Source organism: Ptychodera flava, chromosome 8 (assembly GCF_041260155.1).
Source record: "Ptychodera flava strain L36383 chromosome 8, AS_Pfla_20210202, whole genome shotgun sequence".
Taxonomy (NCBI): Eukaryota; Metazoa; Hemichordata; class Enteropneusta; family Ptychoderidae; genus Ptychodera; species Ptychodera flava.
In genome coordinates this window covers 41,049,083-41,074,446 of record NC_091935.1, presented here as the reverse complement: position 1 = coordinate 41,074,446, position 25,364 = coordinate 41,049,083, and the positions used below count along the sequence as shown (strand labels likewise).

The 25,364-nt window shown below is 38.4% G+C and overlaps 2 protein-coding genes across 6 annotated transcripts in view; one reads left to right on the top strand and one right to left on the bottom strand.

The window, feature by feature from the left end:
• LOC139139368 (protein eyes shut homolog) overlaps nt 1-17,562 on the bottom strand; it is a 91,187-nt gene extending 73,625 nt beyond the window's left edge. The window contains exons 1-5 of the mRNA XM_070708266.1: nt 17,213-17,562; nt 10,654-10,806; nt 9,803-10,210; nt 5,983-6,096; nt 4,869-4,982 (exon numbers count right to left, since the gene is read on the bottom strand). Of these exons, the coding sequence (XP_070564367.1) occupies nt 4,869-4,982; nt 5,983-6,096; nt 9,803-10,210; nt 10,654-10,806; nt 17,213-17,294 (871 nt within the window). The 5' untranslated portion in view covers nt 17,295-17,562. The remainder of the gene's footprint in view (nt 1-4,868; nt 4,983-5,982; nt 6,097-9,802; nt 10,211-10,653; nt 10,807-17,212) is intronic.
• A 2,833-nt stretch (nt 17,563-20,395) lies between these two features.
• The window catches only part of LOC139139362 (ran-binding protein 3-like), a 59,923-nt gene continuing 54,954 nt past the window's right edge, over nt 20,396-25,364 (top strand). For 3 of the 5 annotated variants that reach the window (XM_070708257.1, XM_070708254.1, XM_070708256.1), the window contains exons 1-2: nt 20,396-20,498; nt 20,604-20,648. In XM_070708257.1, coding sequence (XP_070564358.1) covers nt 20,417-20,498; nt 20,604-20,648 — 127 coding nt within the window. In that variant the 5' untranslated portion in view covers nt 20,396-20,416. Of the gene's footprint in view, nt 20,499-20,603; nt 20,649-21,352; nt 21,513-25,364 lie in introns of those variants that run through there. The other 2 variants (XM_070708258.1, XM_070708255.1) reach the window with 2 other exon arrangements.

The window sequence follows — 25,364 nt, the reverse complement described above, 5'->3', positions numbered from 1 at the left end:
TGGTGAAAATGTGACACTGTGACTGAAAGCTGTCATTGTGACAGTGTGACTGCAAGCTGTCATTGTGACACTGTGACTGAAAGCTGTCATTGTGACACTGTGACTGCAAGCTGTCAGTGAGGTACTGTGACTGCAAGCTGACATTGTGACACTGTGACTGAAAGCTGTCAGTGTGGCACTGTGACTGCAAGCTGACATTGTGACACAGTGACTGCAAGCTGTCAGTGTGGCACTGTGACTGCAAGCTGTCCGTGTGACACTGTGACTGCAAGCTGACAGTGTGACACTGTGACTGCAAGCTGTCATTGTGACACTGTGACTGAAAGCTGTCATTGTGACACTGTGACTGAAAGCTGTCAGTAGGGCACTGTGACTGCAAGCTGTCAGTGTTGCACTGTGACTGCAAGCTTTCAGTGTGGCACTGTGACTTCAAGCTGTCAGTGTGGCACTGTGACTGCAAGCTGTCAGTGTGGCACTGTGACTGCAAGCTGTCAGTGTGGCACTGTGACTGCAAGCTGTCAGTGTGGCACTGTGACTGCAAGCTACACATCCTCCAAAAAGAGATATGCCGTTGTTTTACCTTTTCAATTTTATATTAACAACAATATGCATTCCACTATTTGTTTATCTATTGCATGATTTATTTCATGTTTTGTTTACTTCTCATTTCGTTGTTAACGTATTTGGATACGGTCCAGTTCAGTCGTGATATCAAAATGAAATGACAACATTTTAATTGCAGAGACTATTTAATTCACAAACAACACTCATACCCTTGGTCCCACGAATATCAATCCAATCATGATATGTGAACCTTGAACTTTGCATGCAGTCACTGATTTTTAAAATGCTTGAAGAATTAATTTTGATCTTTGTTGGATTACAATAATAATCGAGTTCACTGGGTCAGTAGCTCGAAATTTCTAAGGCTTGCAAAATGCAATTTGAAATGAACTTTTGAACTTTGTACTCTCTGCTCAACTACCAGAATCATGTTTGCAGTAGTGCAGGGCCAATGATAAAGGTAAGGTTTGTATGACTGTATTTATATGTAGGCAGGGCACAGGGAGTTGTGATACAAGCAAAATGGATTGAAAGCAGTTGTACTCAGAAATGGGAGTCGTGAGTTATGAATTCAACTAGATTGAATAAACAAAGCTAACTTTACAGATCGAATGATTTTACTTCTATCATTTTTCATTATGCATATAAAAGAAATTGTGATATCAACCAATATTAATTTGAAACTTACACTTCACATAACACAATCAAAATGTACAAGCTTTAAGTAATCATTGTCAAGAAAATAAAGGCTACAAAATAAGCATACATTCACACAAAGTGACTCTCCGTCAGTCTCTCTGTCTGTCTGTCTCTCTTAAACACACACATACACCACTTCAAAAACAATTTTATTGATAATTGATAGCAATTCATCACTTATTACCATGATTTTATATGATTCACAAAAAGGATCAAAAACCTGCTGCATTTTATTTTGAAAAATGTTCGTTACATGTGATAGCAATAATCTGTGTCTTGGTATACATATGTGTGTGTATTATATATATATATATATATATATATATATATATATATATATATATATATATATATATATATATATATATATATATATATATATATATATATATATATATATAATCTGTGTCTTGGTATACACACACATATATGTGTGTATATATATATATATATATATATATATATATATACATGTATATATGTGTGTGTATATATATATATATATATTATATATATATATATATATATATATATATATATATATATATATATATTTCAAGCTGATTTATGTTATAATGTAGTATGAAAGTGGTTTTGGCATCAGTTGCACTGGCCTTTAATGCAGTGATTACTACCTATTTTACTTATGAATTACTAAGTGGGTGAAACATGTGGGGCAGGATGCACTTATTTTTGAAACACCTGACATGACTTTTTAGTTTTTGCAAGAGGTCCATATATCTTTCTTTTACGAATTGGACTTTGTTATGTGTAATGGTGCTTTGCTGTTTGTTCTGTGTTGTTTTGTGTCTATGTTTATAATAGGTGATTATGTGTTATTGGAGTATGGTAGAGTATAGTTGCGATTATCTTGTATGATATGATATAAAAGTATGAAGTAGATGTATAAAAGGCAGAATACAGAGAATTGCATCAGAGGTATTAATTGACCTGAGGCTCCCAAATAATACACAGTCTTGTCAATCATAAACATAATTATTATTTTTTTATCATCCACATATGTGAAACTGAATATGATTATTTATTAACCTGCAGAAGATGGTAACAAACATCAAACACACATGAATACAGTAGCAAAGCAAGTTTGGTTCACATTAAATAAAACAGACATTTTAAATGCAAAACTTTCCAAAGAAGTTTGTTTTATTTTATAAAAGGCAACAACTGAATAAATGTCCTTTAATCAACGAAAGACACACACACTCAGCTGTTTGGAGATTGTTGGTAAGTTAATTTGTATTTTAAAGAGGTCAATCCGAAAGTTTCATAGGGATTTCTAATGCAGTTGATGGCAAGTGCAACAAAGTAATAAATGGAATGTATATTTCAAAGAAATTCTGGAAAGGCTGTATCATAATCAATGATAGTCTGGTGACAAGTGTATATTTTTTACACACATTGATGAAACTTCATTTCAATTTGACCTCACAAATCTTGGAATTCTCAGTTTGGAACCAAACACTAGTTTTCAAACAATATGAAAGGTACTTTTTTTCCTTTTGGTTTCATCTAAACATGAGACATGAAATTATTTTACTTGTTTTTCCTTTTGAACAAAATAGATACAATCACAACCTCCATTGTAAAAGGTCAAAGATCACAAGCGACTGCAGTACGTACACAGACTGTATTTGAAGTTGTAAAATTTGAAGCTATATTGCAGTATACTACATACCATAGCTCTGCATGGCAGGACCAGCCTTGACACGCAGAGCTAACTATACACCATGTATGTAATACGAACACTGCGAAAACATTTATAAAAAGCTGCATCCGAACACGATTGTCATAAAAAATTGAGATCACGGCAAAATTAGAGAAAACATACTTGTACATGACCAATAGCGAACTCTAAGTACCACTGCCAGGCACTGTCATATAGATACAGAGTATTCAAAACATACGGTGACGAGGTCATGTCGCTCACAATATGTATACAATCGCCGTGGATGTACAAAACATCCATGCAATCACGACGAAGGAGAGAGTTACATTTTGTTTGAGGTTGTTTCACAAACCAGATATCTCCGCAGCCGGACGGGATATTTTTTACGCAGGCCGGCAGTTTTGCATACTCGAAGAACGGGCTGCAAAACTGTCCATTCACCGTGATAAGGACACCAGCATCGCGGACCATCGTGGCCATCTTTCATTCACCCGCGACATGTTTTTTGTATAAACAATATATCACTCTGCATTGTCGATGCAGACTAACTCGACAAATCTTGTCATGTATCTTCGTGCCATTTGCGCCTTGTCGTACGTATATCGTCAATATGCGATGCAGGCGCGAAAATCGAAATTTAATATTTCAAAAAAGCACTGGTGAAAGTTTTTCTTCTCACCGTGGAACTAAGTTTGGACAGTGATCTCATGTTTTCATATGTCTGGGTATCCCCCAACAGATATTTTGACCCCGAAATCTACATTTGAAAAGAAAAGGTCATGATTTTCACAACAAAGGGCGGGAAATTCGTCGATTGACGCGTAAATCCAGCTGCGTGATTGGCTGGAGTACGTTCTGAATACTAATTTATGTAGATTTTTTATGCAAATGAACAACTAATATGGTTGATCGATCGGACTGTGTCAGTGTGGCACTGTGACTGCAAGCTGACATTGTGACACTGTGACTGAAAGCTGTCAGTGTGGCACTGTGACTGCAAGCTGTCAGTGTGGCACTGTGACTGAAAGCTGTCAGTGAGGCACTGTGACTGAAAGCTGTCAGTGTGGCACTGTGACTGCAAGCTGTCAGTGTGGCACTGTGACTGAAAGCTGTCAGTGTGGCACTGTGACTGAAAGCTGTCAGTGTGGCACTGTGGCACTGTGACTGAAAGCTGTCAGTGTGGCACTGTGACTGAAAGCTGTCAGTGTGGCACTGTGGCTGAAAGCTGTCAATGCGGCACTGAGACTGCAAGCTGTCAGTGTGGCACTGAGACTGCAAGCTGTCAGTGAGGCACTGTGACTGCAAGCTGTCAGTGTGGCACTGAGACTGCAAGCTGTCAGTGTGGCACTGTGCCTGTAAGCTGTCAGTGTGGCACTGTGCCTGCAAGCTGTCATTGTGGCGCTGTGCCTGTAAAGTTGTAAGGCACTGCAACTGTAGGTTGAAAAAGCAACTTGCTATTGCTATTATGGTCAATGATCCATGATAGTATGCTTTGTTAGGTTACCTTGATGTTGAACTTTACCAAATACCCAACAATGATAACAGGTTACCAGTATGAAATTATACTTTCTGAAAAATAGTTTTCAATACAATTGAAAGGTAATTTTCATCCTAAAGATAAAACCCCTCCAGTACTTATGTGAGGATATTCTTACAAGAATTATTATTTTTTTCAGACAAATCCAGTAAATGCGTTGTCCCTTCCAAAAGAAGAACTTGTAATTATTCATTTCTTCAGGCTGGTCTTGATATGTCTTTGCACATTGCATGGCAACACAGATTTTCAGAAATTTCTACAGAAAGAAATCTGGATACACAATAATGCAAGAATGCTTAGAAATATAAATTAATTTCTTTGGTTTGGTATTTCTTCTGCTAAGATCGAACATATCTATGTATTGAGTAAAGTAAGTTTTACCTGAAAAGCCAGCAGGGCAGATACAGTTGAAGGCATTGGTTAGGTCTGTACAAACAGCACCATTCAGACATGGATTACTATCACATTCATTTACTTGGAGATCACAATTTGAACCTGAAACAAGCAATGCAAATGCTCACATGACTTTATGTACACTTCACTGAATCTCTCTGGTAGTGGGTTACTATTCAAACCTTTTCATTGTCAGTGATAGTGATGTCCATCTTCAATGAATGTTGAGTTCAAACTATAAACTACTATACCTCTTCCTCCAATTCATTCAATAATAATAATTACATGTTGGGGTCTCTGTATTCAGATTTATCTTTTATATTTACCATACTTCACTTGTCAACACAAGCATGTAATATTACTGAGGTATTTTGGGTATAGACAAACATTCAACAAGGTCCTACTTGGTGAGAACAGGATTTTTAAAACATGCTCACAAAATACTTCATTGCAATGCATTTGGCCACAACATTTGAGTTTCAGATTTGCACATATTAAAACATCATAAGATGCAGTGTAAAACAAATGATGTATTATGATGTGTGTGAATCATACTATTGAAGGTAATCTACAGTAGACAATAATGCATTTCAAAATCCCTGTCATTCTATTTGTGATCTCAACAGTTGTACTTGTAATATTCAGAATGGCGAAATGGTGGGTATGTATGTACATGCTTGCGCACATGCGTGCATGTGTGTGTGCGTGCGTATGTACATACATACATACATACATACATACATACATAAACATGAGTTGACACCAGGATAACTGAACACTGACTGACTGATTTATTAATTTCCAATACACAATATAAAGGTGCAGGCAATAAACAGATGCAGTGCCATCACCAAATGCCATGGTATAACCATGCAAATATACAAATTAGCATATGTATACGAGATTACAATCGTGCATGGGGAAAAGATTTTACTATATAGGAGTAACAATGTACATTCTACAGGTCACTACACTTGGAACATTGCTTACAAGAAAACCAAACACCTGCCTGACAGTTTCAGTCATGTTCTTCAGCCATGGCACAGACAAAATAAAAAAAACATGACTACCTCTACATCTTTACAATAACATGTAGACATACCTGTAAATCCAGCCAGACAGTTACAAACATACAAATCAATGGCATCAACACACTGTGCACCATTCTGACAGGGATTGCTGGAACATTCATCAATATCTTGACCACACAGTAATCCTAAAATCAAGCACAGTTTTATTTTCAAGACTTACTGATGAGGAAAAACACAAAGATTGTTTGAAAAGACAACTGAAAATCAAGTGGTCTATTGAAGCCCCAGGCCCACTAAAGTACTGTTCATGCCTGGACCACTTAATTTAATAATATGCCGGAAAAGGGTCCAAAGTAGTGCAACTTTAAAGATATTTGATGCTGTTTTCAAGGATGATAAGTCAAAAATTTATTCTTTCCCAAGATCACAGTCTAGATAATTCCTGGTGAGCCAACTCTTGATAACTGAATCACAAACTCCTGGTACTTTGTCAGTTCATGTACTAATCTACTCATATAGAAGCAACCCAAAATACCATACTTTTTGATGGAATTTTTCCTTTGACTTTCATTATACATGTAGTTGTGTAAATATTCTGCTTTCACACCAGAAGCCCCTGGTATTGCTCTTTTTATATGTACACACATGATATAATTCAACAGAAATTTTCATATGTGAGGATATTTTTCTGCCTGTATGATTAATTTATCATACTTAACAATTTGAGCTAGACTATTACTCTCAGTTTCACTGTAAGTTTAATTTCTGGAAGTGCAAAGGATGAAAGTTTTTCACTAGTAAGAGGGGATTCCCGGTGGAAATCTGATGTTCACATATATGGGATCTGGGAGATGATACTTCATAGCTTCAGAGACTTTTGAACTAAAGGTTAGGTGTGAAGTACTGGATATATCAGGGATTACCCTGGCCCAGGAATTGCATTGGATATATCAGGGATTACCCTGGCCCAGGAATTGCATTGGATATATCAGGGATTACCCTGGCCCAGGCATTGCATTGGATATATCAGGGATTACCCTGGACAAGGAATTGCATGAGAAAAAATCCAACATGAAAGAAAGATCCAACATGAAAGAAAGTAGTGAGAGAAATTTAAAACTCTGTGGAAAAGGAAGTAAAATATGGCTGTATGTATAAAAACATTTTTTTTCCTAAAATTTGTTATGTTACAAATAATGAAATTATACACACTTCAACATATTAACTTCATGAAACATTTATGTCACAGAACATCGCACCCCTTGTCATGATGAAACAAAGACCTTCGACTTGCCATAAGTCTTGGGTTGCCAGTACCATACACAATAACCAATATGACATTAAACTGGTCCTATAATCATTTCCATTCAAGCACAGTCCTGTGGGTGGAGGGACTGGGTAAAGCTGAGGGGCTTGAGGCCAAAGTAACAAGACTGCTAACGCCCAAGAAAAGCTGAGTGGCTTGAGGCCAAAGTAACAAGACTGCTAACGCCCAAGAAAAGCTGAGGGGCTTGAGGCCAAAGTAACAAGACTGCTAACGCCCAAGAAAAGCTGAGTGGCTTGAGGCCAAAGTAACAAGACTGCTAACGCCCAAGAAAAGCTGAGTGGCTTGAGGCCAAAGTAACAAGACTGCTAACGCCCAAGAAAAGCTGAGGGGCTTGAGGCCAAAGTAACAAGACTGCTAACGCCCAAGAAAAGCTGAGTGGCTTGAGGCCAAAGTAACAAGACTGCTAACGCCCAAGAAAAGCTGAGTGGCTTGAGGCCAAAGTAACAAGACTGCTAACGCCCAGAAAAGCTGAGTGGCTTGAGGCCAAAGTAACAAGACTGCTAACGCCCAAGAAAAGCTGAGTGGCTTGAGGCCAAAGTAACAAGACTGCTGATGCCCAAGAAAAGCTGAGTGGCTTGAGGCCAAAGTAACAAGACTGCTGACGCCCAAGAAAAGCTGAGTGGCTTGAGGCCAAAGTAACAAGACTGCTGATGCCCAAGAATAGCTGAGTGGCTTGAGGCCAAAGTAACAAGACTGCTAACGCCAAAGTAACAAGACTGCTAACGCCCAAGCAAAGCTGAGTTGCTTGAGGCCAAAGTAACAAGACTGCTGATGCCATAGAAAAGCTGAGAGGCTTAAGGCCAAAGTAACAAGACTGCTAACACCCAAGAAAAGCTGAGGGGCTTGAGGCCAAAGTAACAAGACTGCTGATGCCATAGAAAAACTGAGTGGCTTGAGGCCAAAGTAACAAGACTGCTAATGCCAAAGAAAAGCTGAGAGGCTTGAGGCCAGTCTAACAAGACCGCTGTAGTACACCGCAAGAAAATTGTTGTGAAGTTTCATCCTTACTAGCGGATAGGGTATGGTGCATGTAAAATGTACAATGGCAGAGGTCAGGTCAGGGCTAAGGAAGATAGGTGCAGTACCACATTTTTAGTCTATCAATAATTTGAGATTGCATGTATGCATACCTTACACGCAATTTGCAACGTCTCTGCAAATGTTTTTCCCCTTTGAGTTTTTTATGAAGCAATATTTCTGCTTTGAGAGCGTATAAATATCACATGATCATTCCCCAATGTGATCCCTGAAACATTCAACAACTCTGTAAAATCCTTACATACATCGCACTATTCAGATTCCATTGCAATGAGGGGCAATGAAATCCCTGCATACATCACATCTAGTGACCCTTGGCAGATTCCATTGCACTGAGGGGCACTGAAATCCCTGCATACATCACATCTAGTGACCCTTGGCAGATTCCATTGCACTGAGGGGCAATGAAATCCCTGCATGCATCACATGTTGTGACACTTGGGCAGATTCCATTGCACTGAGGGGCACTGAAATCCTGCATACATCACATCTGGTGACCCTTGGCAGATTCCATTGCACTGAGGGGCAATGAAATCCCTGCATGCATCACATGTTGTGACACTTGGGCAGATTCCATTGCACTGAGGGGCAATGAAATCCCTGCATACATCACATCTGGTGACCCTTGGCAGATTCCATTGCACTGAGGGGCAATGAAATCCCTGCATACATCACATGTAGTGACCCTTGGCAGATTCCATTGCACTGAGGGGCAATGAAATCCCTGCATACATCACATCTGGTGACCCTTGGCAGATTCCATTGCACTGAGGGGCAATGAAATCCCTGCATACATCACATGTAGTGACACTTGGCAGATTCCATTGCACTGAGGGGCAATGAAATCCCTGCATACATCACATCTAGTGACCCTTGGCAGATTCCATTGCACTGAGGGGCAATGAAATCCCTGCATACATCACATGTAGTGACCCTTGGCAGATTCCATTGCACTGAGGGACAATGAAATCCCTGCATACATCACATCTGGTGACCCTTGGCAGATTCCATTGCACTGAGGGGCAATGAAATCCCTGCATACATCACATGTAGTGACCCTTGGCAGATTCCATTACAATGAAGGGCAATGAAATCCCTGCATACATCACATCTAGTAACCAGTGACATAATATTCAACATGAAGTGAAGCTTCTAGCGTAAGATATATCATCATTATTTGCAAGTTATAGCCAAGTTTGTATACTAGGATTTGTTCTCGGAATTAACTAATGACTGTTACAAGAGCAGGATGAAGGGAAAGGTAATTTCTCTTTTTTGTTTTGATGTATGAAATGCATATCAGATCATGAAACTCACTGGAAAATAGACTTTCACATCTATGCAGTGATATTCTTCATCAAATGTGACACAACTATTCAAATTGTCTGCTGTGCTGCCTTACACTTTATGCATTAATAATGTATAATTCTGTTTCATAAATGGTAACTCCAAATATTAGATCCAGGCAGTTGTTCAAAATGCATACATGATTATTAAGAGCAAATAATATTTTATGATGTAAATACCTGTATATCCTCTTGGACAAATACATTGAAATGAATTGACTGTTTGTACACATGTTGCTCCATTCTCACATGGACTTAATGAACATATTGTCATCTCAGTGACAGCAGCAGTCCTGATAGGTGTCACTGTTGGTTTTTGAGTTGGCTCAACAACAGAACCTCTTGTAGTGCTTTCTTCTGTAGTTCTTTGAAAAGGTAATTGCGTAGTCCTATGATTGGTTGTCATATGTGTTGACATGGCAGATGTTTTGATGGATGGTAACTCAGTTAGTCCAGGAAAATTCTCACAAATCCTTCCAGTATAGGGTGATGGACAGTCACAGCGAAATGTGGCTGCATGTTCATCATTTCTTGGATATCCGGTACAAATTCCGCCATTTATGCACGGATCGGGACTGCAGGGATTACCTAGACATCAGTTGGAAAAGGTTTTAGATAACTCATTCAAGAAATAAGAACAACCAGAACTGAACACAGTGTTATGTGCACTTTTGTCAAACTAACTAATAGACCTGTAGATTCACGTTATGATGCAAAAGTACTGTAAATGCAAAACAGGTGCCTGATATGTTCTACTTCAGGTTTCACTGATAAATGATGTGCACAAATTTCTCAAATATTAGAGTTACATCTATGACTGAGAAGAATTCAAAAGCAAGTGGATAAAACACAAAAAAAGACAAAACTAACAAACATAATTCAAAACAGCGATTTTCAATTGTCAAGCATTGGATCTGTATTTTCGAAGTTATCAAATAAAGATGGCAATTGAAATACATGTACATTTACTCTGCATAACCTAGAAAGACAAGGATATAAGAAAGGTTCACGTCCAGGATACTAATACAGACCTGATTTACATGTAGCATCTGATTCATCTTCTCCTGAAGGACAATCAACATGTCCATCACAAAGCCAGTTATACAGGATGCATGTACAGTTGACATCACCACAGGATACAAATACTGCTTGTCCAAAAGTACATTCCTCACATGGATACTGACCTGTAACCAAGTAAATGAAGGCATATGGCTTTAAAGTTAAGTCAGGTATATAATACACAGACAGTGGAGCTTCTCTGATTGTGAACAGACCAGTAAAACTGATAGCTGCTGATAAGATCTTAGCTTACTGCATAATAAATTGGTTTTGAGACATCTTGCTGCTTTTTTGTAGTGCCTAGGGCACTACCGATGAGTAGTATAGTATAAGCCAACATATAGCGTTGTCTGATAGTGTTGTACCGTATCCCTTCAAACCATTTCACATCATACAGGGACCAAAACAAGCAGGAATGTCAGCATGTTTCTTTTATTGTTTGATATAGGTGTGTATATATATATATATATATCTCAAACAATATATGTATGTGTGTGTCTGTGTGTTTATATAATCTGTTTTACTAGCTGAGAGATTTGTACACCTCTTTATCAATAAACTTTAAGGCCATAACCATCTATTAGTATTACCACTATCAACTTGCATTACAACAGAAAGTTCATTTCATTATTGATCAGAATATCATAACACGAAACCTATGTATATTGCATCAAAATGAATGATATGGGACAGATCAAATGAATGAAAGGTTCTCACGTCAATACATTGACCGCTGACATGGTTATTATCAGAGAATCAGGGTTCTCCCCTGGAGCCATTATAGCAGTGGGAAAATAAAAAGAACCTCATTCACCAATCTGATTCAAATCCAGCTGTAGTGATGTGCTCGGTATTTTCCCCCTTACTGTTGTGGTTGTTTACTTCCGCGTAGCTTCGCCTCACTTTTCCTTGTATTCAGAAAATGGATCTCTTGTCATAGTAAAGTCCTGACAAAGTTTAAATACTTTAAAAGTTTACAGACTCAGTCACTGTTTAGGGTAATCTTATCTACTGTGCAGTCACCTCCCAGTGATATGTTGTTTGCCACTTGTATGAGATGTATTATAAGATCTTGGCAGCTGATTGTCAACAATCACTCAATGCTACATGAGCCAAGCCATCAGTTGTCAGTCAGCTTCAAGCTTACGTGCTGATTTTATCACGATGAGGTTAAAACTTCACCTAAAAGCATAATATTTATTTCAATTGAACTTTTTCTGGTGATCGAATCTTTTTGATATGTTCCATAATTTACTCCTCAAGGTCAACCCCATTCTTTGTTGTTGGTAGATAAATATTTGCTTATGAATTCCATAGGTAAACAAATGATATAGGATTAAGGATTAAGGGTATTTTATTTCTCAATAGAACAGAAAAGAAAAGGAAAAATACAGACACATTAAGGATTAGTAAATTGGGTTGGGACTAGAAAATAGTATCATACTAATCGAGTCCAGCCCCTAGACTTGGGTCAAGTCTGTGATTTGTGAATGTTTGAGTGGAGCATGGAGTGAACGCAATGATTTGTATTTTGCTTTCATGTGAAACGCGCGCGTGAGTGGACACGATGAGTAGGGTGAACGCGATGAGTGGAGTGAACGCTATACAGCGGAGTTTCACCCGGAATCACAGACTTGGCTTTCTTGCACGATCTGCGTTGCTATAAATTATTCATATGAAGTTTTTTTTTACTCATATATTATTCATAAGATGACATCGCTAAATTTTACACATTGGGAGGCGTTACCAATTGACCCAAACGAGACATGCATAAAACTCATATGGCGTTGTTGACAAAATGTCGAGTGCGATCACTCCCACAAAAGTCAGCACGACCTCTGTTGTATCACCGAAAACGCGTGAAAATATCTGTGTTGTTTGTGGGGCCCATGTTGCAAAATGCGAAAATCGTCGCCGGTTATTCAAGGATGGAAAAAGACACCGTCCTCACAGTTGTAGCCTGTTCTCTTATGTGCCCAAAGCGATGGAAATCAAAACAATGTGGGGCGACTTCGTATGTCAGTGATTTTCCGCTGCCGGTTGGTGCGCAGACGAACACATCTTTTCCCTCGATGTAACTCTCAACAAGCTTTCTTTGGTAATCTCGCATGATTAGCGATGGTCGACCGATCAGTAGTAAAACGCGGTTGATGTACGAACTTGATGCCATTATTGCGCCCAGATATAAAACGTATAGTACTCGATGTCTAGCTTTGCACGGAGATGACAACAAACTTTTTAATGCATGCAGAGGTTTATTAGCAATGCGTTCTTCTTATTGGCCAGAATAACGGCGGGGGCTGTCAATCATTTTATATTTGCTCTACGTCACTGTGTACACAGTCCGTCTCACCGCCTGTACTTTGCAAGAAGTCCAAGTCGGTGAATCCGGCAGAAACTAACTCACTACTGCGCAGACTCAAACGTGACGCATTCAATCGCTGGGAAAACCTGGCGTGAGCTGCCAAAGTCCGGATAGGTTTGTACGAAATAGGAGAGACACAAGAGAAACTATTATAAATGATTTTATTTTTTTAAAATTCACCGACTTGAACCAAGTCTATCCAGCCCCCTACCATTCACAATCGCTGAATCTATCATTTTGCCATAGGGCATCATGTTGAACATTGTGACCTATCCTCGCTATTTGAAATAAATTCTATGTCAATGTAAGTACATAAACTATAAAACTTTGTCATAGAAAATATACATGAGAGAGAAGAAACCTGTCAGATAAACAGATGACGTTTCAGGTCTCTTTTAACTTTTGACTTAGATCTCAAAGATCTTATACTTTCTGGGATTTGGTTCCAGAGGGAAACACCAGAGTATTTCATTGAACACTGTCCTATATTAGTGGTATATTTAGGGATGAGAAGATTTCCCTTGTCTTTCGACTGAGTAGGATACAGATGTTGAATGCTTGAAAAGTAACAAGGAATTTCTGAAGGAAAATTTCCACTTATATTATCATAAACAAAAAGAACAGTTTGATAAGTATATTGCTTAAAAACATCAAGAAGTTTCCAACTCATGAAACAATGGTTGTGTGTGCTCAAATCTGCTGGAGTTTGTAAGAGTACGTACTATTCGTTTTTGGGTAAGATGTATAGGCTTAAGGTAAGTGGTGTAAGTATTCCCCCAAACTTCTAACGACTAAGAGATATGTGGTAAAATGAAACAATTATAGAGTAGTAACAATATTGGTTGAGGGACAATGTGCTTAATTTTATATAATATACCTGCCTTCGAACTTATTGTTTTGTTAACTTTATTTGTATGTTCTTTCCAGGTAAGTTTATTATCTAAGTCAACCCCAATATATTGAGTGCTTTGTTCCCCTTTAAATGCCTTGGCATTGTACTAGTCTATTTTTACCCCAGAATATTACATACTCAGTCTTTTTGTATTTATTGTTAGTTTGTTATTACTACACCAGTCAACTACATGATGTAACTTTCCATTAACATAATGTAAATTTATGACTTCACTTGAGTCAAAAGAATGGATAAACTAGTATCATCAGCAAATAAGCAAGTATCAGAGAAATCTGTACACTTTGCCAGGTCGTTGACATAAATGAGAAAAAGAGTGGTCCCAGTACAGACCCCTGTGGGACATACAAGTTGTTTCCTAATGGAGAGGTAGTTTTTAAGGCAACCCCACATATTTCATATGCATATAATTTGTCGATTAAGATACTATGATTTACGGTATCAAAAGCTTTTTTCAAGTCTAAAAATATCCCAATAACTGTTCTTCCTCTGTCAATTTCATCACTTAACTTTTGAACCAAATCCACAATGGCAAGTTTTGTGCTAAATTTTTCTCATAACCCACATTTCATTATTTATCAATCACTGATGGGGAAAAATTGACAAAAACGGCAATGTTGTTGATACTGCATGCATCTTCAGCTCAAACACATTGCAGAATATTATCTTAACTACACATTTCTCATTAAAATAAGGTAAAGCCTGATAGGTTTTGCAGACATCAGCCATATGGTGTGCTGTACATGGTATTGTCATAGCCCTTCATGCTTGGGCCTTCCTCCATACAAACTCAGCCCTCAAAACTTGTATCAGGGCCGTAAACATTAATACAGTCTGCAGAGCTCTAAGGTGATTTAAGTGTCTGTTCCAGTGTAACTTAAATGGTAAATATTTCAAACTGAGTCAAGCAAAATATTGAGTTTAAAAGCATCAGACATGGAGCTGTTCAGTTTTACTTTTTATGTTTTTGTTTAAATATTTAATGGTAAAATAAAAGAGTGATAATATTCAGGTATGTTTTTACTTTGGTCTTTTAAAATAGTCACTTTTCATTCCACCAGTGACCACCAACCAAAAAAGTATACTGCCACACTTACACCCATCCCTGTGAAGGAAGGTCACCTCCACATTATGGTCACTTTATGGGTACCAATGTCAATACAGATTTGACTTCATCACAATTGCTATATAAGAAATTAAAACATAGCGTCAACGATACTTGGCCCACATTTGGTTCTATGTGGCAGGCCAGAGTGAGTATACTTAATTTAGTTTACCCCTGGGAACATGCATACCAAGTTTCAAAGCAATCAGAAGAACAATTTCAGAGAAAATGAATTTTTGAACAATTGCCACAAAAATACAAATGGGAAAATTTCACCACAATTTGAAGACACTCAAGTACAGTTGCCTCTAGTTAACATGCATAAAAAGTTTCAAAGCAATCAGAATAGTTAATTCAGAGAAACAATTTTTGACCAAAAATGCAAAAAATTGCTCCAAAATACAAAATATGAAAATTTCATCACAATTTATCAAATCTGACAGACGATAATCCTAGGATTAAGAGTATCAAGTTTCAAAGCAATCCAACAAGAATTTTGGGAGAATTTTTGACCAAAAATGGGAAAAATTGCCCCAAACATACAACTGTAATAATTTCACCACAGTTTAAACAAATCTAACTAAAGTCACCATAAAAAACTGCATACCAAGTTTCAATCAAATCTGGCCTGTGGTTACAGAGTTTTAGCAATTTGCAAGATTTCTTTTTTTACCTTATTTGCATATTTTGACACTGACATGTTCATTTCAACAAAGTCACATCTCTACCCCTGGGTGCACCTGTACACCAAATACAGTGTTCTCCCCAGGATTTTCTGGTAGAGAGGTGGCTAATTTGCATTTACAGTAAATTATATTGTTATGGTAATGATTTGTATTGTTTACCAAAAATTGAAGAGTGGCGGCCACCACTCTACTTTGGGTAGAACACTGAAATACCAAGATGGTAGGTGCTGCAGTTTTGGAGTTTTTGATGTGGATGAACATCCATCCGCATACACATACAGAGAGACAGAAGCTCTGTTTGGTATATTTATACATATACCAAGTGTAAGCTAATAATAGTAAAATATTTCTCATTCATGTGTGCTGAAAATTTTTTTCAAAATACAGAAAATGAAAGACGGTCAATTACTTTCAATATCCCATCCAAGGAAGCACTGTTCAATGGAGAGAAAGAGAGAGTTGTTGTAGATTTTGTAGAGACAAATGAAAGTGCTGGATTTTCTAGTTTTTAAAAAAGACAGATGCTGAATAAATGTAACAACACAAAAAACTACTTGGCTGCAACTTGACATATATCTGCAAGGTTGTACCTTTTTTCAAAGCAGAAAATGAACCCTGAAAAATGCTGGGGGAGCCATTTTGCCCGGAAAATCCACTCAATGCCTTACTTGCATGCACCTAACCCCACCTATATGACTCATAGATAAAATGCAAAGCTCAAACTTGTAAACACATAAACCCTGGTATTTTGTGAATTAAAGCTTACATTATGAAAATTAAAAAACATTCTCTGAAAGTTCCTTTTAGATATTCATGTGGCTAGTCACAGAATCAGTATACACAGTATGAGAAAGTAATAGGGTTGCTTACTTAAAACTGAGGTCCGGATGGATAAGTACAAAGGTGCAGATTATTTACCACGGTGATGATTGATACAACCTATAATGATGTTACTAAACATACATGCCTAAGTAAATTGTGATAGTGTAGGTAAGTGGTTAAAAAATGAAAGTTTTATTACTTAATCAAACATGGACCTGCTGGCCAGAGATTTTTGTATTTTTAAATACGAACTCTTGTGCTGTGCCACACCACCATGTATTTTATGAGCAGCACTCCAATCAGCAACACAAATTCAATACAGTGAGAAGCTGATTCTGGAAGCAAATTATATCATAACCGAAGTAATTATGCAATTGCCGGTTATCTTTGAATACCAAAGTTACAATAACCAACACATGGAAGTAAACCTATTCAATTTGTCCTGCACTATCGTTGTAATTGTATTGTACAACACGTATGTAACCGGCAGACTCGACTACATTGTACAACACAAACTACTGCAACGAATATGTAACCGGCAGGCTCGACTACAACTTGCCAGTGGCAGGACGAGTACATATGTCACACGTTTTAACTAGATCTACACGGTGGTTTCAACCAGGTGTACACTATCGATACTTACCATTTACAACAGCAATCAAAATCCCCACTTGTAGCAAACTTGCGATCGTTCGGACGATAATCGAGTTTGGCTTGAGTTTCATGACTAGTAGTACGCTCAGTGCATAATTCACAACTCAGAACTCACTAGACATTCATAGTACAGTACCGGGAGGCAGTGGCAGTGACGCTCTCTCGCATGTTTGGTCGCTGCCAAATACACAACACTTTGTAAGTTCACCGCGAACTTACGGTTTCTGGACCTCCTATCGTTTGACTCTCTATATACCGACTCTTTAAAATAATAATCAACGTTTAACGTTCAAGCGCTACCCTACGGCGTTTGCTCACTGAAACGACTATGCCCAGCCTGTTTTCATAAAGTACATTTCGAATTGAGCCTCTAGAGGGCGTCTCTTCTTAACTCTGTTAGAACAGATCAGAACCAGCAAAAAAGAGATCGGAACAAGCACTTGACTGTATCACTGCCTTTCTTGGAAAATACACACTCGGTTTGAAATTCAAATAATCTTGATGGGATGAAAGTTACCCTCCAATCTTAATGCTATCTTTCTTCATGAATGAATACATTGTATTTCATTTTTAAGATGATGAACAAAGCTGAGGATTTGTAAGACATTTTTCAAAGTTTGGAGGGATGCATCCTGACCGATATGATTTTTTTCTCTTTAAAATGACGATTTTTTTTCAGAAAAGTTGCTTTGTAAGTTTGTTCGTTCGCTCGACAAATTCACAGTTATATAGATTTCTTTTATTTGCCACTGTTTTGGAATAAATTTATCTTTTTCAAACAACAAGTTTAGAATCAGAACAGATACTGATAAAGTGCCACCAGAAAGAAGATCATGAACATGCTACAGAAAGATAAATTTTGCAGACACAATACTGATATGAATAACGCCTAGTGCAAAATTGCATTTTAGAAGAATTGTTGTCCTTCAATACAGTCCCTAGAAACTACAGATGAAAACTCTTGATGTATGTGATAAAATCTGCCTTTTTCAATTCTGTAGTTCCTAAAATTGATAACATGTACTGTAACTGAATGGGTGAGATAAGATGAGTTGAGTGAGTAATAGCGTAACTAAGAAGAAATAATGACTTCATCAAAACTGTTTAACTGGGCGAGTCACAAAACCCGGACCGAGACGAGTCGAGACGAGACCAAAAGACCTCCTATCTTACTGATAGAAAAGTTACGTTTTTTGCACATAGGCAGCATCTGTACCAATGCCACGGGGAAAAAAAGACGTTGTTCCACTTCTGTCTTAGTCAAAGAAGTGATATCCCACTCCTACCATCGACTTATGCTTGTTCATTTTCGTACATTCTAGTCAGTGGTTACATAGCTCTCCGAATCTGAATCTTAATCTGAGGCTGCCTCAGATTCCACACACATAACATACATGTACTATAGTATCGGTAATGTAGGAAAATGGTGCAGAGCCACTCTCAGTTTACTTTCCTATAATGTGTTCATAAATGGCGAATCTAATTTCTAAAAAATGATCATTCCAATCTCCTGTATGTATGTTTCTACCGTATACGGTAATACAAGGTTACCTATTTTGAATTCACAGTAGATATCATAGTAGAATCTGAATCTGGCGCTTATCGCTTAGGCCAAAATGCCGACGTCGCATCGCAGTTCGCATGTTTCGAGCTCGCCTTGAACTCAAGTTGAAAAACCTCAACAAATCTTTTTTCAGTTGTTCCAATCGTTGATTGTGCTATCTCTTGCTTTGTGCATCGATCTTTGACACTCTCAACAAACTGCAAGCTTTCTGTAGTGTTGTATATATGATGTATTTACAACGCCTGGCCTGAGGGGTCATTATGGTCTCGTCTCGACTCGTCTCGGTCCGGGTTTTAAGACTCGCCGTTTAACTGTTAACGTTATTTAATACTGGTACGGTACTTCTGTACTAGCGCAAGAAAATGTCGTATTTATGCAGTCATTCATCAAAATATGATGAAAGTAGATGAAAGAAAATATTGGAAAGGAGATTCTTGTGACTAATGTGTCACGTTCAGATAAATTTTTCGAATGTTCAACACAACGGTTGGCAAAAGTTGGAACACAGCTCTACCCCATGGCCCTGTCGCCCTGCGCCCAGCTACTGTACACTTGCACGTACCCTTCGTCGTCAGCACAGGCGACCCAAGTATTACTGAGTTTTTCACACTGTTTTCTCTATCATTTTCTCTTCTTTCTTCATGCTCTGAATGATCGGAATAAATAAAATAAATGGTTTATATAACCTAACCTAACCTAACCTAACCTGTGACTCTTTATTTATTTTACACTCCATTACAAGGACGTATATCTCTCATACACACATGCTGTAATTAATTAGTCAACACAACTAATTATGCTAATCCGTGGACTTATCAGGGATTTTACGGGTTGGTCAACATCGCGAAAGATAGGAATGGTTACTAAAACGGGTCCTTTCATTAAAGGCGGAGCCTCCCTTTAAAAGGGGGCCAACCTATGGCGGCGTTCACTGTGTAAGTGGACACCAAGCAGGTAACATGAGGGCAAACGCTCCAGAAAATGCCACTTTTTAGTTTTTTCCGACCGCAAAAACGCTGACAGACTGCCAAGCGGTCAGCACGAAGCTGCTGCCGATCGAACTCAGTGGTTATTTTCAAATTATAACGTGACTGGAAGACGTTTTTTAAGGAAATTCGAGTGTGGTGCTGGGGAATAAATGACCGTTGGCAATTTGAACCGACCGCCAATCAAACGATTATATAAGCTCTGTTTGCAGGATTAGCAAAAGGTGACAAAAGATTGAAATCAGTTTGTGTAATTAATGTTATAGAAATCAAACATCGTACTGGCCATGTGTTTGACTGGGAGGAGAACTCCACTAATGCGAGAACCAGGGATTGAAAAGTGCGGCTTTAACATCACTATCTTTCCGATGTTGACCAACCTCTGATAAGTCCACGGATTAGCATAATTAGTTGTGTTGACTAATCAATTACAGCATGTGTGTATGAGAGATATACGTCCTTGTAATGGAGTGTAAAATGAATAAAGAGTCAAGAGGCTAGGTTAGGTTATATAAACCATTTATTTTATTTATTTATTCCGATCATTCAGAGCATGAAGAAAGAAGAGAAAATGATAGAGAAAACAGTGTGAAAAACTCAGTAATACTCGGGTCGCCTGTGTCGTCAGTAACGCTCAGTAAATATGTTGGGGCCGCGCCCTCACTCGGTACGCGGTTCGTTCCAACAACAAAAAACCAAGATGGCGGAAACCGAGGCAAAGTCGGGTGAGGTTTTGCAATGAAAACAAAAAACACATTGAATACGTAACATCCTTGTGCATGGGCAGTTTTATAGTTAGGTACTAACCAAAACTGTGTACGTATTTACAGGTAACGTAGAAGAAGAGACAGAAGCAACCGGTGATGCTGAAAACGGTGAGTACACGATGAGCATGCCAAATTAACACACAGCAAACCCGGTTAAGTTGCACAAATAAATTTGATGCGTACGAATTTTATGTAGCGTAAATTTCGTAGTAATTTACCCAGGTAAATGTTGTCCCATTTTTCATGTGTAATCCATAGTGTGATAGCAGACCTTCCAAGCCATCCCCGTTCAATTTTTCGGCTCGTCAAATGCTATGACACTTGCAGTACATTGCGGATGTGGATGTGACTCTTTACGTCTAACTTCAAAACAAGTGTATCCCTTTTACAACGTTATGGAAAATTCCCCTAATATTGACATGTTAACAGAAAGTCCCATGTCCTGCCCACAGACGATAAATATGCTACGCACAAATAGCCTGAAAACTTGTTAATATATACTGGACAAGTGCATGCAACTACAACACGATGGCTGCTATGCTATGCTTACTCGAAAAAAAACGTGTGCGTAATTGTGCACGCGTGCCAATTACGTGTTGTTAAAGCTGATTGTAGTTGTAACTATTGTGTGCGATATTCGATCCACTTATCAAACTAAATTTGAATCATCGTACACGTAATGGTTGTTGAACTTTTTATCAACATTGCACTGGCATCAATATTAAAACTGGTTTGATACAGCTCATAACTGTATTCATATGCAAATTAGTATCTCTGGCAAGCACCAGTTCAAACTTGTGTCCGCTGGATGCAGTGTTTCCATTTTGTCATCATGTATCCTAATGGTTAGAAACTAAATACTATCCCAGTGATAGACAGAGTCTTGGCTTGCAGATGTTATGGCATTTTATAAATTACCCTGGAGAGCATGTGTAATTCCAAGGATATTTACCTTTACTCATCCAGCAAAAGGTTTGTTTATAAAATTTATTTTGAAATTACCAAATTCATAATTTCAATTGGCCTTGTATATGTTGATTATGATAATTGTACATCACAAAATATCTGTATGCCATATCTTCAACTGAAAAACTTGCTGATGGCAGAATTACTTGTAATTCTTATGCTATGAAATTCCAAACACTGAACACAAGTAGGAATAACTCCAGTGAATAGAGAGCTGTTTGGTACACATCTTAGCGCAGGATGTTGTTCGATCAAAATGAACACTGTGATGCATTACAATAAGAATGATTCTATGAAACAAGTTTTTGTCATTACATTGTAAACAATACTTGTCAATTATAAATTTACAAAATTTATAGGTACAAGTGCATGATTTTAGAGTTTGATTGCTATATCCCATTGTGGTTTTGAAAATGCCAAAGAGGGAAAAGAACTAGGACAGATTTGAAACATTAAACTGAAAAAAATGGAGTGTGTACAAAAAGGTAACCAAAGTTTGGTGGGACTTGGAAGCCATATCGACTCAATGTTAGAAGTCTTTGTTTTGGTGTTAAAGCCAGCTTAAGGTAGCGACTCAGGTTCATTGTCACTTATTTTCAATCCTCATTTTCACAAAGAAGACGTGGTCACACACCCGACATGTGGTACTTTTTTTATCTGCTCGGTCACCGAAGAGTTCAGAAAATTTGTTAGTTTTTTAAAACAGTGCGCATACGGCCGTTTTACTCAAAAACACGTGTTTTTTAGTTTTTTTACTCAAAAAAGTGTAAGTACAAATCTCCAATCGGCCTTGGTGATCTGTTTACGGCAATCGACGGCTGGGTATACTGGGCAAAAAACCGTGTCCCGGATTTTGAAATTCGCTTTTGTTTCGCACAATGCACCTTCAAAGTGTCAACTTGACGTTTTTTGCATAAATTATCGGCCTTTGTTCACGTTTGTCAGATATCTTCACTTCCAGGCCCTTTATCGGAAATCTGAGACACGGTCTTTCAGATATATTCATTACTGTCCACAGGTGAAAAATCAGGCTAGTCCTGTCCAGGCGCCGCCGACTTATACTGATTTGAATAATGTACGCACTGCCAAAAACGGAACTGAGAAAATCGACGATTTGTGTAAACGACCTATGCGTCACACATTGTGACCAAGAAGTCCGACTCGCGCACGATTTTCTGCGAATTTTCTTACACCAGGACTAAATTGAAATATTTAGAGTCAGTTTTGGGAATTTTGAATATGTTTAGGATTGCAGATCGTGTAAAAATAGAAAGAAATTATACACTGAACTGGCAAATGCTTAGTGCCAACAGTGGATGGTATTTACACAACAAACACAGAGGGGTACTTAGCGATTTAATCCATTTTTGGAACGTTTAACTAGTAGATTAACTGTATACTGTTGTCTCAACGGTTACAATCTGGTTACCAGAGTTCAAAGTCAAGACGAAGACGTCGAAACAAGCGTAAAAAAGTCTATCCGATCGACACTTATGTGCTGTCGTTGCGCGATGGCGTCGGGCATTCACTTGTTCTTGACTCAAGTTGTCTACTTCCTGTCTCGCGATCGGCAATTTATGCATGTTTTTGTGGAAAAGTGATTGTCAAGTTCATGTTAGCGCTGACACTGTGCGAACGGGACGTCACTTGCTAGTTTTCCTACCTCAAGATGAGACGAACACACGTAACTCTTGACAACATAAAATGTCTGTCGTATTTTCTTAGCTTTACACCGCACTGCAAACTTGTCGCCCTTTGTTACGACAGGAGAGATTGACTCGTGTTATTTTTTCAAACTCTATTTATATGTGTTCTTGTACCGATTTTATCAAACTAATGATAATCACGCCGTAGCGTAGAACAGTGCAGGCTGTCATCGACAGCGTGTTCCAAGAGACAGAGTATCGACTAGTCTACAGTGGAGTCACTAGACTTGCGCAATACCATTACCAGCGCACACATACTATTTCGGAGATTTTTACTTTTACTCAAACTTTCGATGACTGACCTCATATAGCAAAAATTGCTAGTTTCGGCACTTCTAGAAGTTGAGCCGGGTTTTTTTACGTTCAGTGTTGAGGTCCAGCTAGCAGCTGTGGAGTCTGCGGGTAATGGATAAGTTTAGACAACACGTACACAAGAATCATTTGTGAACTCTCGCAATTCACGTTTGACGTAATTTAATTTTTGGGTTATATTTAAAGAAAGAAAAGGCATGAAATAAAAAAAAATATTTGCATTTCGTTTCGAAAAATTAGTAGATCGGTGAACTTGCTCTTGTGAATCTACATTATGTGTGTATGAACTCCTGCACTGGCTTGGGAAACTCCTTGACATAAATGTCGCGTGATGTCGGGTACGGTGTTGTTCAAGGTTTCTCAGCAGACAAGAAAAGACTGCACGATAGAAAACTCGAGTTTAAAAATATAAAAGAACACGATACTAACACCAAGCATGTACAGCAAGAGTGATAAACATTATCGCAACTAACAGAAGTTTCATCTCGCTCAGGCTAATTTTTGGACTCGGGTATGTAATCAGCATAGCCTAATATGTTCGAAAAGCAGCGTGTCAAATTCATAGTTGTTGAACTGAGCACGTCTCCGTTATCGTCTGCGTCCTCGGCTAAATCTGACTCTTCACTGCATTCTTGATCGTTATTGCAGGGAGTATGAGCCAAAGTCGGACTGTTTTACATTTAAATCGACCTTTGCGCACGTTGCCGTCTTTTTCAGGTCCGCTTTTGTGGACCTCGCTTGCTTTTTCGACGGTACGGAGCGCGAGCGCCGGCTTACGTCTGCTCGACGTGTTTGCCGTACCGATACATGCGGAGTTCAAAACGCTGAGCATAACATTGAAGCTAGCGCATGCGCACTATACCGCCAAGCCTATACATAATCTCTGCGTGTTTATCAAAGATATCGCGGTCGGTAATCCGCGACCGTTAAGACAAAAGGGAAATAATGGCACGCGGTGTAGCTGATAGTTTGCCATTTTAGTAATATTTCAGGAATTTCCCGGTACGATGTGACCCAACACCTTTCCCCAAAAGAAAGACCACGTGTCAGTGGTTCGAAATTTGAAATAAAAAAAAAATTGCTAAAATTGACCTTTGAACCTGAGTCGCATCGTTAATGGACCCTATTGAGTTCAAATGGTGTATATGGCCAAACATACAGCATTATAACAAAATGGCTGACATGAATTATGTCGTACTGTCTTACTGCCTGTTGTTGTCTACAACTTCTTTGTACTTCAGTTCGGTGCCTTTATCTTACGGTGGCACCGATCAGCTATCCTGTTTAAAACCCTTTTGTAGAGCCCTTTCAGCAAATTTTTTGTAAGCAAGGCTGTCTCTACAGGTTCCATTCAGCATTCTCTTTATACTTTCGTCCGCCCAGACTGAGATAAGCAGACTGATCTCATCGTCAGATCAATTATTGCCACGAGATACAGTGCTCTGTTTGGCAGACATGACGAAAGTAAATTGAATGTTGGCTGTTGTTTGTTATATGTTACTGTCACATGAGGGCATTTAAGATGACTCTGAAGTGGCTCAGTCTGTCCACACAGTGAGTTGCAAATAGAGTTAATCCCTACACCGGCTCAGGTCTGGCCGGTTAAACCGTCTCAAAGTTGAAACGTTTCAGAACCACTTGGGAGTGCATGCACACATAACTTTTTTATGCCAGTATTGGACCACAGCCGTATCAGAGGCATTTCAATGGCCTGTATGTGAATGGCACTAAAATAACAACAATGTAGCCAGGATTTTCACCTATGCACAATTATAGCCCCTGTAGCTGTAACTCTTGAAATTTATTGACTTGAAAAAGACTTTCTCTTTTCTATGGTTTT